The sequence below is a fragment of the Apostichopus japonicus genome, chromosome 20, assembly GCF_037975245.1.
Source record: "Apostichopus japonicus isolate 1M-3 chromosome 20, ASM3797524v1, whole genome shotgun sequence".
Classification (NCBI taxonomy): Eukaryota; Metazoa; Echinodermata; class Holothuroidea; order Aspidochirotida; family Stichopodidae; genus Apostichopus; species Apostichopus japonicus.
In genome coordinates, this window is record NC_092580.1 from 1,527,507 (window position 1) to 1,541,801 (window position 14,295).

The following is a 14,295-nucleotide window of genomic DNA, read 5'->3' on the forward strand; positions in this document are numbered from 1 at the left end:
ATTGCAACTATGTATTTTTATGAATCACTTAAGTGAAGGCTGCAGGCTTATTGCAACATGTTTCCTCTGACCTCTGAAGTTTCATTCCGAATGCATTTAAGCTTCTGTATAACATAACATATTGTAAGAAACTCTCTGTTCATCTTACATGTGCCTATATTCACAAATTGGCCTCATCATATCTAGTTTACACAAATGCTGCAAGAAATAACTTTGTATAAATTGTGCTTAATGCTATAGCACATGTTTACTGATCTTAAACTGTTTTACCTCAGTTACCATGATATATCTACAGTACATGCAGTGAATAATACTCAACAGACCCCTTATACCTACGAAGATTGCTAGTAAATTCAATGTTTACCCGTAGAGCTCAGCCAAATATCACTTTTCACATAATTACCTAATAGGATAACACTGCCAACAAGCTGAAAGAAACTTGGCCCAGCCATTTAGGAGTTTCCGACATAAATTTGCAGATGTAACAGATGTATGGACAAACACACATGGGAGAACATATGTTTCAACCCTCTCCCAGATTAGACAATCTTCCTCACCTTACGATTGGTGAACCCCACCCACATATACCTGTGACTCTAGATCATTCAATTTTGTCATGGCAACCGTTACTATGGCAACTGAGAATGATATCTGTAATAGGCTCCAATGACCAACCAACTACAATTGATATCTCATCCTCGATCCTATAAGACAACAACAGTTAAATGCATTTTTTTACCCTTTTTCACATTATTATCATAGCAATAAAACTCTACAATTAAACGAGGCCTACTGTGCAGGTCTGGACACCTTGTCAACCACCTGAACCAGGTTCGGGGTAAATTTACAGTCTTCAAAGGAAAAAACCTTTGACTTTCTTTTCACAGTAAAAAACATTTGACTTTCTTTTCACAGTAGAACCCTTTCAGGTATGATTTTTAGCCCTCCTTGAACAAGAATCTTCCAAATTACTGATGAATTCAACATACAGTACTGATGTTAGTTTCCATGTTCATTAAATCTGAAAATAGATTAAATTTCTTACCCAACACAGCAAGAACTCCTAACGGTATTGGGATGCGCCAAAGTTTCAGTGATGTCAAGTTTGGTTTGCTACCCTACTACAGTCCTACTGTTGGCTGGCCTAGTCTACATTCTTCTACAGTACAGGCTAAATCTAGGCTAATTAGAGCGGGAGCCCAGAGGGGTAAGCATAGTTGAAAGTTAACCAATTTTCTTGTAAATAGCAATGGTCCATGTGCAAGCCTATATTTAGGAAATGAATGTCTGTCGGGCACATTCTGATGAGTGTCGTGCAGGAGGGCCACAAGAAAGGAACCCCAAAAATGAGCTAGATCAGCCTGTGAGTAACCCAATAAACCAACTAGTACATTACCATCCTGGTGCACAGAATCTTATTCCTGATGCCTTTAATATCTAGATCAACTTCTTTCCCACTTTGTGCTGTCGATTATGACAGTAATGTATGCTACCATCAGGAGTGTAAGGGGGACCCTGCGAAAGCCTAATTGGGTACAATATTGTGATGAGTGTGATAAGTGGTATCATTGTGTTTGCCTGAATATGATAATGCAAGAAGTTGATGAGTTTAATTAAGTTTTTTGTCCTCAGTACAAACCCAGTAAGGGTAAGGTGGTCAAGGCTTTGGATGGGAATCTTTTCACAGTAGAACCCTTTCAGATATGGATCAGTTTTACCTGATCTCAATGAGTTCATTCTGTGTCAAGGAAATGATCCAAAACTGGTGAACATCAATCAAAAGATATAACAGACAAACCTGCAGTTGACAACAAAACCCAGAATCGCTTTTAGTTGAATTCTGACGGGCTGTTAATGTATCTGAGTACAGGGAAAGGGGAAACAAAGCTGGTGGTTCCACAAGAATTGGTTATTTTTCACTTTCATGGTACTCCAACATGTCCACACTTGGGTGTTTGTAAGACAGTAAAGAGGGTCAGCAATACTTATTGGTGGAAGAGAGTTAGAAAACTTAGTCATCCTCTCTCCAATATGAGAAAGAAGTTCTCTGAAAAATTAGCTCCCAAATGGCAAGGACCCTATCCTGTTATAAAAAAAAAAATTCTCCAGTGAACTTTGTAATTCAGAAGGGGGATGAATTACGAGTTGCACATGCTCAACAGTTAAAAGTAATTGTGATAGACACAGATGCCTATTGTGATGGGTATTCTAGTTATTGTTATTGTGAAGCGTATTCTAGTTATTGTTATTATGACATCACCCATGGCTTGCGCATTGGCGGTTTGCGCTGTGGTGTGGCGGAATATAAATCACACGCTATTATAAGCGTATCTTGTTTTAAATGATTCGGGGTTGGAAGAGAGCCAAACTGGTTCAAATTGGTTGAGTGCCCATTTGCATATGCTCATCTGCATATCAGGTTGGCACTCAACCAATCAAGAGTTTGGTGAGGGGTGAGTTATAAGTTTAGACCAATCGGGTTCAAGGGCAGAGCGTGTGCCCTGTGCGACGCGTCTTAATTTGTTATTTTGGAATCAGGGGTTTAAGTGTTTCATAAAGACATATCGAGGAGTTGAAGTTTATCATCCGAAGTCTACGGACGTAGAACAGTAGGCTCCGTAATTTATATTTACTCTGTACATTTTAAATATCCAAATTTATAGTTTTATTCAGAATCAATAAAAGAAGATATATATTATCAAGTACCCGCTTTTCCTGATTATTTCCTGTTTCACCCTCGGTTAGACGTTATCAGTGTAAGGCCCTGCTTACTGTTCCCTAAGTACCTAAAATAAGCCTTACACTATCTTAGTTATTCATTACTGGCATTGCTGATGCTTCAAATTAAGAATGTGTCTTAGATTAGAATAAGACATCACTTTTATTTCCAAAGTAATCTTAAGTCAGCCTGTAATAAATATTAAGTATTCTTTGTACATTAAACCTATCCTATTGGAATCATTAAGATATTTTCACTACCGGTATATGTTGATGCTAAGTGTAACCTGTATAAGCCTATACTAAGTAGTGAGCTTACATTTTGTCCTACTGTAGTTCTCACGTAGAGATGACCTTCCGAATGGCATAACAAAGTACACTAAACTGGTGTAGAAATAGTGGAATCGCCTCAAATGTAATTGCGTGTGATCTGTTAGTACGGAACGCAAAAGGGTCAAACTTGATGAGTTGTTCATTAAACATTGCAGAAAATTGTTCAACTGATCAGTTAGAGCAACTGAGCAATCTAAAAAAAAATCTGATTTTTATTAAGATATTATCTTGTTATCTGAACAATTTACTGAAAAATTTCAACTTATGGGGCAAAGTTTTTCTTTTGTTGATTGCATTTGAAAGCTACCGTAGAAACCTGTCCAGACGCGTTTTGGTGTTTATACATGTGACGTTTCATGTAAGCAGTTTAAAATCAGGTGATCAAACCGGACTGAACCTGGCCGACAGAGCTAGCAAACAGCAAATTATACTCTAAAGTAGGTATAATGCGGTCACCTGGCAGTAACGTGACAAACCATGTGAATGATGAAGGCAAAGTGGGTAATATAGGATAGTATACAGTAACACCTGGAAGAGTCCACGTTAACGTGTTTCTATTCACTGGCGGATCCAAGGGGGGCCAAGGGGGGCCATGGCCCCCCCAAAGGTGAGCCAAAAAAGTGTTTCCGAACATCCGCTAAATCATATGATTGGAAATTAAAAAAATCGAGAGGAATAGCAGTGGTAGACTAGTCTAAACCTTTTCGTTTTCTGGTTTAAAATTAAATGCAGAGCTCCCAACTGACCCGCAATTCGCGGGAATTAGACCCGCATTCTAACACCCAAACCCGCTGACCCTCACAAGCGTCCGAAAAAACCGCATTGTAATTGTCAAGTATACATAAAAAAATTTGCATCAAATCTTGACTTAGCAACCATCATTTCTTTAGCATTTAGCATAATAGAGTATAAAACCTCCTTTACAGCATCATTTGAACCTCAAATTAGCCTATATTTCTTTTCATTGGGGCGAGCAGCGAACATTTTCATGCCACGGGAAAGAATGAATTATCACCTATTATACAACACCTAATTATATTCCGGCCATTTCGTCCCCGTTTTCGCGTAGTGGCGAACGTGCACTTTTGGCGAAATTGAGTTAAATATTGTTCTTACCTACTTCGAGGGTGAAGAATCGGTTGAGCCGGGTTAGAATTTTTAAAACTGTCTATTTTTTTCGTAGGCTGACTCATTTTTGACGAATGTCCACCTAAGACCCACTCTCGTTTTTACATACTGACGAATACTTTAGTCATCATTCCAACCATCCAGTAACACTATTTGTCTAAGGTCCATGCATTTTTGCATATCGACGAATATTATACCCTTTGGAACAAGCCGAACATAACAACCATGCCATACTGACTTGAGAACCAACTAACTGCCATTTGAAAACACCCAGGATTATGGGAAGGTAATATCTTATTAGTTCACCTCGTCATTTAATTGATTAATACAGTATTCACATACTACGGAAGCGTAGAAGGGACATGGTGATGAAAGAGAAACAAACTCGTCAAAATGACAAAATTCGGAAAAAGACGTTTTGCCGAAATACAACTCGTCAAAACGACAAAATTATTAAATTTGCCGAGATGCAACAAGTCGTCAAAATGACAAAATTTTGAAAATTGACGTTTTGCCGAAATACAACAAGTCGTCAAAATGACAAAAATTTGAATCTCAACGTTTTGCCGAGATACAACAAGTCGTCAAACTGACAAAAATCTGAAAATTGACGTTTTGCCGAGATACAGCATGTCGTCAAAATGACAAAATATTGAAAATTGACGTTTTGCTGAGATACAACAAGTCGTCAAAATGAATAAAACCTGAATGTTAACGTTTAGCCGAAATATAACAAGTCGCCAAAATGAAAAAAATCTGAAAATTGACGTTTTGTTGAGATACGGGAAGGTACTAGCATAGTTTATACTTAAGTAGTTACTTTGCTACAAAGGACGAGGAGGGGGGGGGGGGGCGTTTAGACCGAATTACTAGAAAATCTGTATAGCAACCTTTAATACTGTCTTGCCAAATGCTTCAATTAATGAAGGATCTTTTACGATTTATCAAAGAAACATGGCTTATTCATTGGCTGACACAATTTCTTCAAGGATGGCCCAGACAAGTAAGGTTGGATAAAGGGTTATCGGAAATATTGGAAATAAAGGTTGGTGTGCCTTGGGGTGGGAGGGGGGGTCCATTATATGCTATATTATTTACTATATATACTGATGAAATTAGGTCAAACTCACACATTTCTATAACAAAATATGCCGATGATACTGCTGTATCATGTACAATTCATAAGAGCTCTGTTGAAACTGACCAATGAAATTTTCAGTGTTCTGTAAATGACATAGTTCCAACATGTGACCGCAAGACTTTATTGCGTAACTCCCCCCCCCCCAAAAAAAAAATAAGGGAAATTTGTTTTTGAAAATAAACCATAAAACATGAAGGTCTCATTCTATCAAGGTCGCAACGTATTATTATTATTATTGAGGGATCTGAGGTGGCTAGAACCTCCAAAACTGAGTACTGGGAGTATACAGTGACGACAGTTTGACCTTTTCTTGCAAAGCATTAAGGTATTAAAAAAGTATATTATATAGTATCTAGTGTGGCTTACGTTGTGTCTTTCTTTAACCAAAATGCTAAGGAAAATGTTTTCAATACTTTTATTCTACCCTGGCACATGTGATCTATACAGTGCCTGCCTGGTACCATTTTATATTGCAAAAAAAAGCAAAGAAAAGAAGACTGAAGTTTCTTAAATACACATCATCTATATTAATTTAGAATACAATATACTTTTAGAAAAAGTAAATGCTGCTGCAAGACCTGAGTTTACAAGAATGGCTAATAAGATTTACAGTGATCAGAATAACCCTTTGTATACTGTACTGAAAACTCTCCTGCACAAATCGAGCAGAAATGTAAGAAATCCACACAAAATACCGAACGTAAGTTTACAGCAACTCATTTATTTACCGTGCTGCTTTATACATTCCATTCGAGCACTTAGAATGTTTGTTATAGTTTGTTTGTAATATCGTTTTATGTAATAACTTTTGTATTAGTAGATGTATTTTATATGATATCTATATCATCTTGACATTTTCTCCCTTTTTATATTAGTTATTCTTGGACTGTTTGGTATCCTATCATCTTAAAAAAAAAACTTTTATATGAGTTATTCTTCTTGTTGAGGTGTTATATGACTCCTCTCTATAATTTTTATATGTATACTGGAAGGAAATAAAAAGAAGGAACAACATACTACAGTACATCTTGGAAACACTTGAACAATGGCACAGTTATTTCCTTCTTTAAATCTGAGGATTCACACGAGGTTGGGTTGGATATTATGAATGTGCCTGTGAGCGTAAGAAATTTTGTATATGTATACTGGAAGGAAATAAAAAGAAGGAACAACATACTATAGTACAACTTGGAAACACTTGAACAATTGCACAGTTGTTGGGTTGGTTATTATGAATGTGCCTGTGAGCGTAATAAAATTTCACATTCCGTTTAAGGGGATAGTATAGTGGAATAGCTTCCCAAAGCGTTTGAAGGATACTTATAGCAACTATCGTCAGAGACATTTCACGTAATACACTAACTTGAAAATGAAGAATTGCACACAATTTTCCGTAGTCTGTGTGCTTTATAAGAGTTCCGACTTAACAGATTACGCCACTGGAACTATTATTTTTGCAACTGCATGTGTTCACATTTCATCATATACCTTGTCTATTTTATACATTATAGAAAATGGTGGGGGTTCTTTAAAATAAATAGGACCAATATATAACCCTTTCAGCAGCCGGCTCTCCTTGCCCTCCCTACCTCAACATCTCTCTATCCGACACCCTACATTTCACCCAAGAAACACATACTAAAACACTTACATCCGCCCATAACCCATACAAATTCCTTGTCTATTTTATACATTGCAACAAAACGTGGGCGTTCTTTTTAAATTAATAAGACCAATATACCACCATTTCAACAGCCGGCTCTCCTTGCCCTATATACCACCTCCCCTCGTCATATCCGACTCCATCCATGTCACTCAAGAAAAACATACTAAAACACGTATGTTGATACCTGCGTATAACCCATTCCTTGTCTATTTTATACATTAAAGTAAACCGTGGACATTCTTTTTAAAATTAATAAGACCAATGTACCACCCCTTCGATTATTTTCTTCTATCGTAAGGTTATTCCACCTAACCCCCCCCCCCCCTTCCTCTCCCCATGTGACAGTGAACATTCACGGTGTACCCTATGGCTACTACACACAAAAGTGACGAATACAAGTCTGTGACAGGACGAAACCTCAAAATTTAGTTCTAGCACAGTGATCAATGTGTGGCGAATGTCTAAAATTAACTGAAAATGACATGACATAACGACGAAAATGTTTACACTAAAATTACTACTATGTAAGAAATTTCAGCAACAAACATGAGAACTCAAAGTTCTATTTGTTATATTTAAAATATTGACAACTTTCGGTAAAAAAAGATCCTCTTTTAGTTACGCTATACTAAAGTCAAAATATGAAAATCTTTAGAGCGCGTTTTCTCAAAACTCACATTTTGAACATTCGTCACTACGCCAGAACGGGGACGATTTGATTGGTCAATTGCTCGTAGATTGCATGCAAAATCCGCTCTATTGCACGCTATGATGATAGAACCATGCGATATACTTTTTTGGTAGCACTTTTTTCAATGGTAAGAGAGCAGAGAAACTTGTCTGTTCAAAACAATCTGTTGCATGAGTGCATTTTACATCCAATTATATCCAAATTTGAAGGTGTTGTATAAAACAAATAATGAATGGTAATTTGTTCCATTCAACTCGGCTGCGCCTCGTTGAATGGAACATTCCATCTTTCAACTCATGAAATATTTGCACTATTGCACTTATAACCAATCATTATTTGTATACTATTCAATTTATTGATGTTACACACAAAAAATGCATATTTCTCAGAAAATTTTGGGTGACAAAAGCCTTTCTAAGTGCCACCATTTTACATGTAGGCATCACCAGGATTCAAAAAAAAAATTCAAAAGGGGAGGGGGACACCCCTCCCCTTATCCCCCCCCCCCAGGACGGCGATTCGTGGCATGGACCAGCATTTGCCTTCTCAAGAGTTGGGAGCTATGTAAATGTATGAGCATGAGGATTTACAGTTTAACACAAGTTTAACACAAATTTCTTGAGAAAGATGATCTCAACTTTGTTTTATAAATATTTTAGAAAATTACACCTGGGAAACATTTTTTTAGAAGTAAATTAACATCATCATTGTACACTTTTGTCGCACCAAATTGCATCTGAGGGCATTCAGAAATAGAAAATTTTCCAAAGGGGAGGGGGTCACCCCCTCCCCTTAGACCCCTCCCCCATATCACTCTAATGCCACTTCGGCCCCTCCCAAACAATGGCCTTGGATCCGCCAGTGTTTCTATTTATGCAAGTGCGTTGATTGTCCAAACAATTCAAATTACAATTCTCAATACTGGCGTACACAGGATTGACACGGTGGAGAAGGGGTGGGAGGGGACTTTTTCACGAATGATTCAATACAAACCTTAATACTACCCGAATCAAGCAGAACAGCAAAAACTGTGGACTTCCAATAATGCCTAAGTAAATATACTATGTCACAATTTTTGTCTAATTAAATAACCATCATTTATGTATGTAAGGCACATTTTTCTTTATAGTTTTGTTGACATTTCATGACAATCGAAGTGGGTCTACTACCAGCGGCAGGCAGAATTTCCGTAAGCCCCTGATCCGCTCAATGCAAAAGTAGGACTATATTTAACAATAGCAAAAATGACAACCACGTTAAACTGCTCAATTTCATAAGTTTTGTGCCATCAAATGACAATCTTAAATGAATGTAAGGGCCATTATTCTTTCGTGTTCATGACCCTTCATGAATATCGAAGTGGGTCTACTATCAGCATCAGGAGGATTCCGGCAGCGCCCTCATCGGCTAGTTGCAAAAATGCTACACTAAAGAACGAAAACAGAAAAAATGACAGCCCCCATTATTTGCTCAATTTAACCCCGTGATAATTTTTGTGCCATCAAATGACCATCATAAATGAATGTAAAGGACATTATTCTTTCGTTTTCATGACTTTTCATGACAATCGAAGGGGGTCAACTATCAGCAGCAGGCGGATTCTGGCAGCGCCCTCATCGGCTTGTTGCAAAAATGATACACTAAACAGCGAAAACAGCAAAAATGACAGCCCCCAGTAATTGCTCAATTTAACCCCGTGATAATTTTTGTGCCATCAAATGACCATCATAAATGAATGTAAAGGACCTTATTCTTTCGTTTTCGTGACTTTTCATGACAATCGAACGGGGTCTAGTATCAGCAGCAGGCGGATTCCGGCAGCCCCCTCATCGGCTAGTTGCAAAAATATTACACTAAACAGCGAAAACAGCAAAAATGACAACCCCCATTAATTGCTCAATTTAACCCTGTGATCATTTTTGTGCCATCAAATGACCATTCTCAATGCATTTAAAGGACATTATATTTTCGTTTTCATGACTTTTCATGACAATCGAAGTGTGTCTAGTATCAGCAGTAGGCGTATTCCCGCAGCGCCCTCATCGGCCCAATGCAAAGATAGTGCTATCACTTAATAATTAAAATAGATGTGCTCAGTAATAGGGAAGCACTTCCCCCTACAGGAGCAAAGCCGTTTCTACTCGAAATTTTAGACACATGCCGTTAATGAATAAATCCAATGTTAACGAAAGTGCGATACCAAACACCAGATGACGAGGATGTAGAGGTATGATGGGATGACTTATCAAGCAACAGGAAGAAAATATAACCTCCGACATTTCCGTAAGTGATCAGAGCAAATGGTGGCTTCCATCTTCTAACTTTATCATGTCTATATCATTACGTGAAAAATCCCATACGGAATGAGCAGAGAAATGCATTTACTAAACCTGATATCACTTGGTAGCTAGATTTTGCCTTTAATTTGTCTTAGTAAGGAATGTTTAAAGTTTACTGGTTTCATAGGAGATACATGCTTTTCCTAGATTAGGAGCGCTCAATCGCAAAAGTTGTACTAATTATAATTCATCTGAAATGTCGTTGTTCTATATATATATATATATATATATATATATATATATATATATATATATATATATATATATATATATATATATATATATATATATATATATATGTCTTATTTTACTTTAAATTAACGAATAGTTAGTGCTGCTATATCTACATATCTACACACACACACACATATATATATATATATATATATATATAGTAATATATATAGTAATATATATATATATATATATATATAGTAATTTATATTACTATATAATTTATTATTATTTATATATGTAGTAATTTTAATTATAATTTTTCGCATAGCAGAATGCAATGCTCTGATATACTGAAATGGACAGCGCCCTCTATTCTGTTCTTGGTGCTTTATGACCTTTAAGTAGACCCCCCCCCCCCCCCACTAAACAAATTATCATTCCACATATGTTCAAATCAGCCGGCGGAACCTCAACATGAAGGTAGATTCTCCTTCTGATCAATTTTATGGTATTTGTGGCCTATATATTCTATTTTGTGCAGGATATGTATGGGGAAATTGCCGCCATTTTGGCCTAAAAAACATTAATGTGCAACATTGACGCTTAAGAACAACTGATTTTGGAAAATAATACATATTGCTAACCAATTTTAATGGGTTTCATGTAGACCCCGGGACGGTGCAACGAAAGTTAATTTTTAGATCACTTTTCCTACTTCGGGCCCACGGCCTAATAACGTCAACAATACTTTCCCGTAGTTAGGAGCTTCCATGATCAATAAACATACATAAGAAGTCAAAATATAAACTAAGCATCTGCGCTATGTAGGGAGCTACCCCTTGTAGTGTATTGTATGTGTGGCCAGCGTTTGTAACCGAAAGAAAAACAACCGATTTGATTATCCCAAATGTATATAAAACAAAACAATAATATCCCTTACATTCGATTATGACAGTAATTTAATGGCAAAATTGTTTAACCTTATTTGGCCTATATAGTACCTCGTTTACTCTGATGTCAAGTTTGCAACAAGCATCGCACATGTAGACACGCCGAATTCCTGTGTATTTCTACTCTAAAATTAACTTTATTCTTAAGATCGATAATTACACTAAGAGGTACCGTATTAAAAGCTACAATGAGGTCATCAAATATCAGATGTCTTACAGGCAGGGCTTCAGTTAAGACCGGTTTACTGGTCTAAACTGCAGGGTGGGTAGGAAAATATGTTTAAGAAGGTTTTCTTCATGCTAGTATAATGTTTATGGTAATTTCCTTTTTCTCTTTTCACAAAGTATCTATCTTAACTATCTTCAAAGACTACATTTCTTTGCGAAGAATAATAACGACGCAAAAAAGAAGATCGTAGAATTTATGGAGGTGGTTTACATTATGCATTTTTTTTTTTCATTTTTGGACTGCTTTGGGCCCTCCATCCTCATTCATCTTTCTGCACGGTTATTACATGGTATAATATCACAAAAATACAACCAAAATGTTTGCTGTTTCTTAAATGTTATTCATTATTTGACATCGGAATTTTACAACACCCCGTGTCAGGTTAGATTAAGTAAACTTAATAAAAACCCAGACACCCAAGTGTTTACACGGGCCATTTACGTGTGTGTCTAGATAATACAGAAAAACAAACGCTTTGATTAACAAATTTTATTTGAAACGAATATTTCCCATCATGCAATGCACTGCCGTGAAATGAATATGTTTAATAATTTTTATCTCCCTCATCCAGCATGCTCTCGAGATGTGGTTTTAATAAGTATACTGGATAGTTTGTGTCTGATTTTAGGATGTGAGTATCCTCACAAGGTGTGCTACCTTAAATAATGCAGAAAAAAACAGCACCCAGAAGCTGAAACGGGTTTCATTTTGTGTAATGTACATAAAGCCAGATACGTGCATGCGTATGAGGCAAGAACTAATTAAAGTAGTTGTACATAAATGCAACTGTGGCAAGCTTATTATTTCGTCGACTGTAACTTTCTTGAGTGTATGTGAGTATGCCTTTTTCATTTCATTTTCTGTCTATTACAAACTTACTACAGAATCTCTTTCTTTTGGAAAGTTTTGAAAATTCACCTTTATTGAGGAATTTGGTCGTTGGTTTATGGATGTATTGTGCACCCCCCCCCCCCCCCCTCCAATATCTTTTTAAATTCACAGAAGAAAAATGACAAATGCAATCAACTACGACACTCATGCACTTCTAGACACCTACTTTAAAATGGAATGGGCTCAACATCCCCCACCTCCGAAAGCATGTTTGAAAACTAATTTTCACAGTGTTGTCTTCTTTTCCCCGACGGCTGCCCGTAGGATGGTGTATGCAGATTATGTAGAATACCGGAGTAGCATGTTATGAAAGTTTTCACAACACTTTCACCGCATACATTTTGTATTAATGGTGTCATGAATTATTTGTGCCAATGCATCTCTAAAGAAAGTATGTTAAATTAGTAGTTACTTTACTTTAATATAAAGTGCACTTAATAACAAATTATTCTGAGTCTTAATTTACTTTAAAATACACTCATCAGATACATACATATCCTGCGTAAATTTCTAATGATTTCATTAAATAGGAAATTGCTGTATGAAATAGCGCCCTCACTTAGAGGAAAAGTATTAAATAGAAATTCGTAGATCAATAAACGACAAAGACGATTGGGGCAATTTTCACATCCACAGCTCTAGTTTTCAGGCAACTTCAGTGAACGGTTCCAATTAACCAATTTCGGTTAAACGCTGCTAACTCCACATCGGTTCGTGATAGCAATTCCCGTTTCGAATAACTTATCTTTCAAACAACATCACAGCAATTTAAGGGCTGTCATTGTTAATGTTTTCGTTCTTTAGTGTAGCATTTTTGCAACTAGCTGATGAGGACGCTGCCGGAATCCGCCTGCTGCTGATAGTAGACCTCCTTCGATTGTCATGAAAAGTCATGAAAACGAAAGAATAATGTCCTTTACATTCATTTATGATAGTCATTTGATGGCACAAAAATTATCACGGGGTTAAATTGAGCAATTAATGAGGGTTGCCATTATAGCTGTTTTCGCTCTTTAGTGTAGAATTGTTGCATTAAGCCGATTAGGGCGCTGCCGGAATCCGCCTGCTGCTGATACTAGACCCACTTTGATTGTCATGAAAAGTCATGAAAATGAAAAAATAGTGTCCCCTACATTCATTTATGATAGTCATTTGATGGCACAAAAATTATTACGGGGTGAAATTGAGCAATTATTTGGGGTTGTCATTTTGGCTGTTTTCGCTGTTTAGTGTATTATTTTTGCAACTAGCCGATGAGGGCGCTGCCGGAATCCGTCTGCTGCTGATAGTAGACCCACTTCGATTGTCATGAAAAGTCATGAAAATGAAAAAATAGTGTCCCCTACATTCATTTATGATAGTCATTTGATGGCACAAAAATTATCACGGGGTGAAATTGAGCAATTAATCGGGGTTGTCATTTTTGCTGTTTTCGCTCTTTAGTGTAGTATTTTGCATTGAGCCGATGAGGGCGCTGCCGGAATCCGCCTGCTGCTGATAGTAGACCCACTTCGATTGTCAAGAAATGTCATGAAAATGAAAGAATAGTGTCCCTACATTCATTTATGATAGTCATTTGATGGCACAAAAATTATCACGGGGTTAAATTGAGCAATTAATGAGGGTTGCCATTATAGCTGTTTTCGCTCTTTAGTGTAGAATTTTTGCATTAAGCCGATTAGGGCGCTGCCGGAATTCGTCTGCTGCTGATAGTAGACCCACTTCGATTGTCGTGAAAAGTCATGAAAATGAAAAAATAGTGTCCCCTACATTCATTTATGATAGTCATTTGATGGCACAAAAATTATTACGGGGTGAAATTGAGCAATTAATCGGGGTTGTCATTTTTGCTGTTTTCGCTCTTTAGTGTAGTATTTTGCATTGAGTCGATGAGGGCGCTGCCGGAATACGCCTGCTGCTTATAGTAGACCCACTTCGATTGTCTTGAAACGTTATGAAAATGAAAGAAGAATGTCCACTGCATATATTGATGGTGGTCATTTGATGGCACAAAACTTATCATGGGGTTATA

At 37.0% G+C, this 14,295-nt stretch overlaps 1 protein-coding gene across 1 annotated transcript in view; it reads right to left on the minus strand.

Annotated features, from left to right (window-relative positions):
- The window catches only part of LOC139961018 (acylamino-acid-releasing enzyme-like), a 38,914-nt gene extending 35,723 nt beyond the window's left edge, over positions 1-3,191 (minus strand). Inside the window, exon 1 of the mRNA XM_071959809.1 lies at positions 3,038-3,191. Coding sequence (XP_071815910.1) covers positions 3,038-3,039 — 2 coding nt within the window. The 5' untranslated portion in view covers positions 3,040-3,191. The remainder of the gene's footprint in view (positions 1-3,037) is intronic.
- Between the last annotated feature and the right edge of the window lie 11,104 nt (positions 3,192-14,295).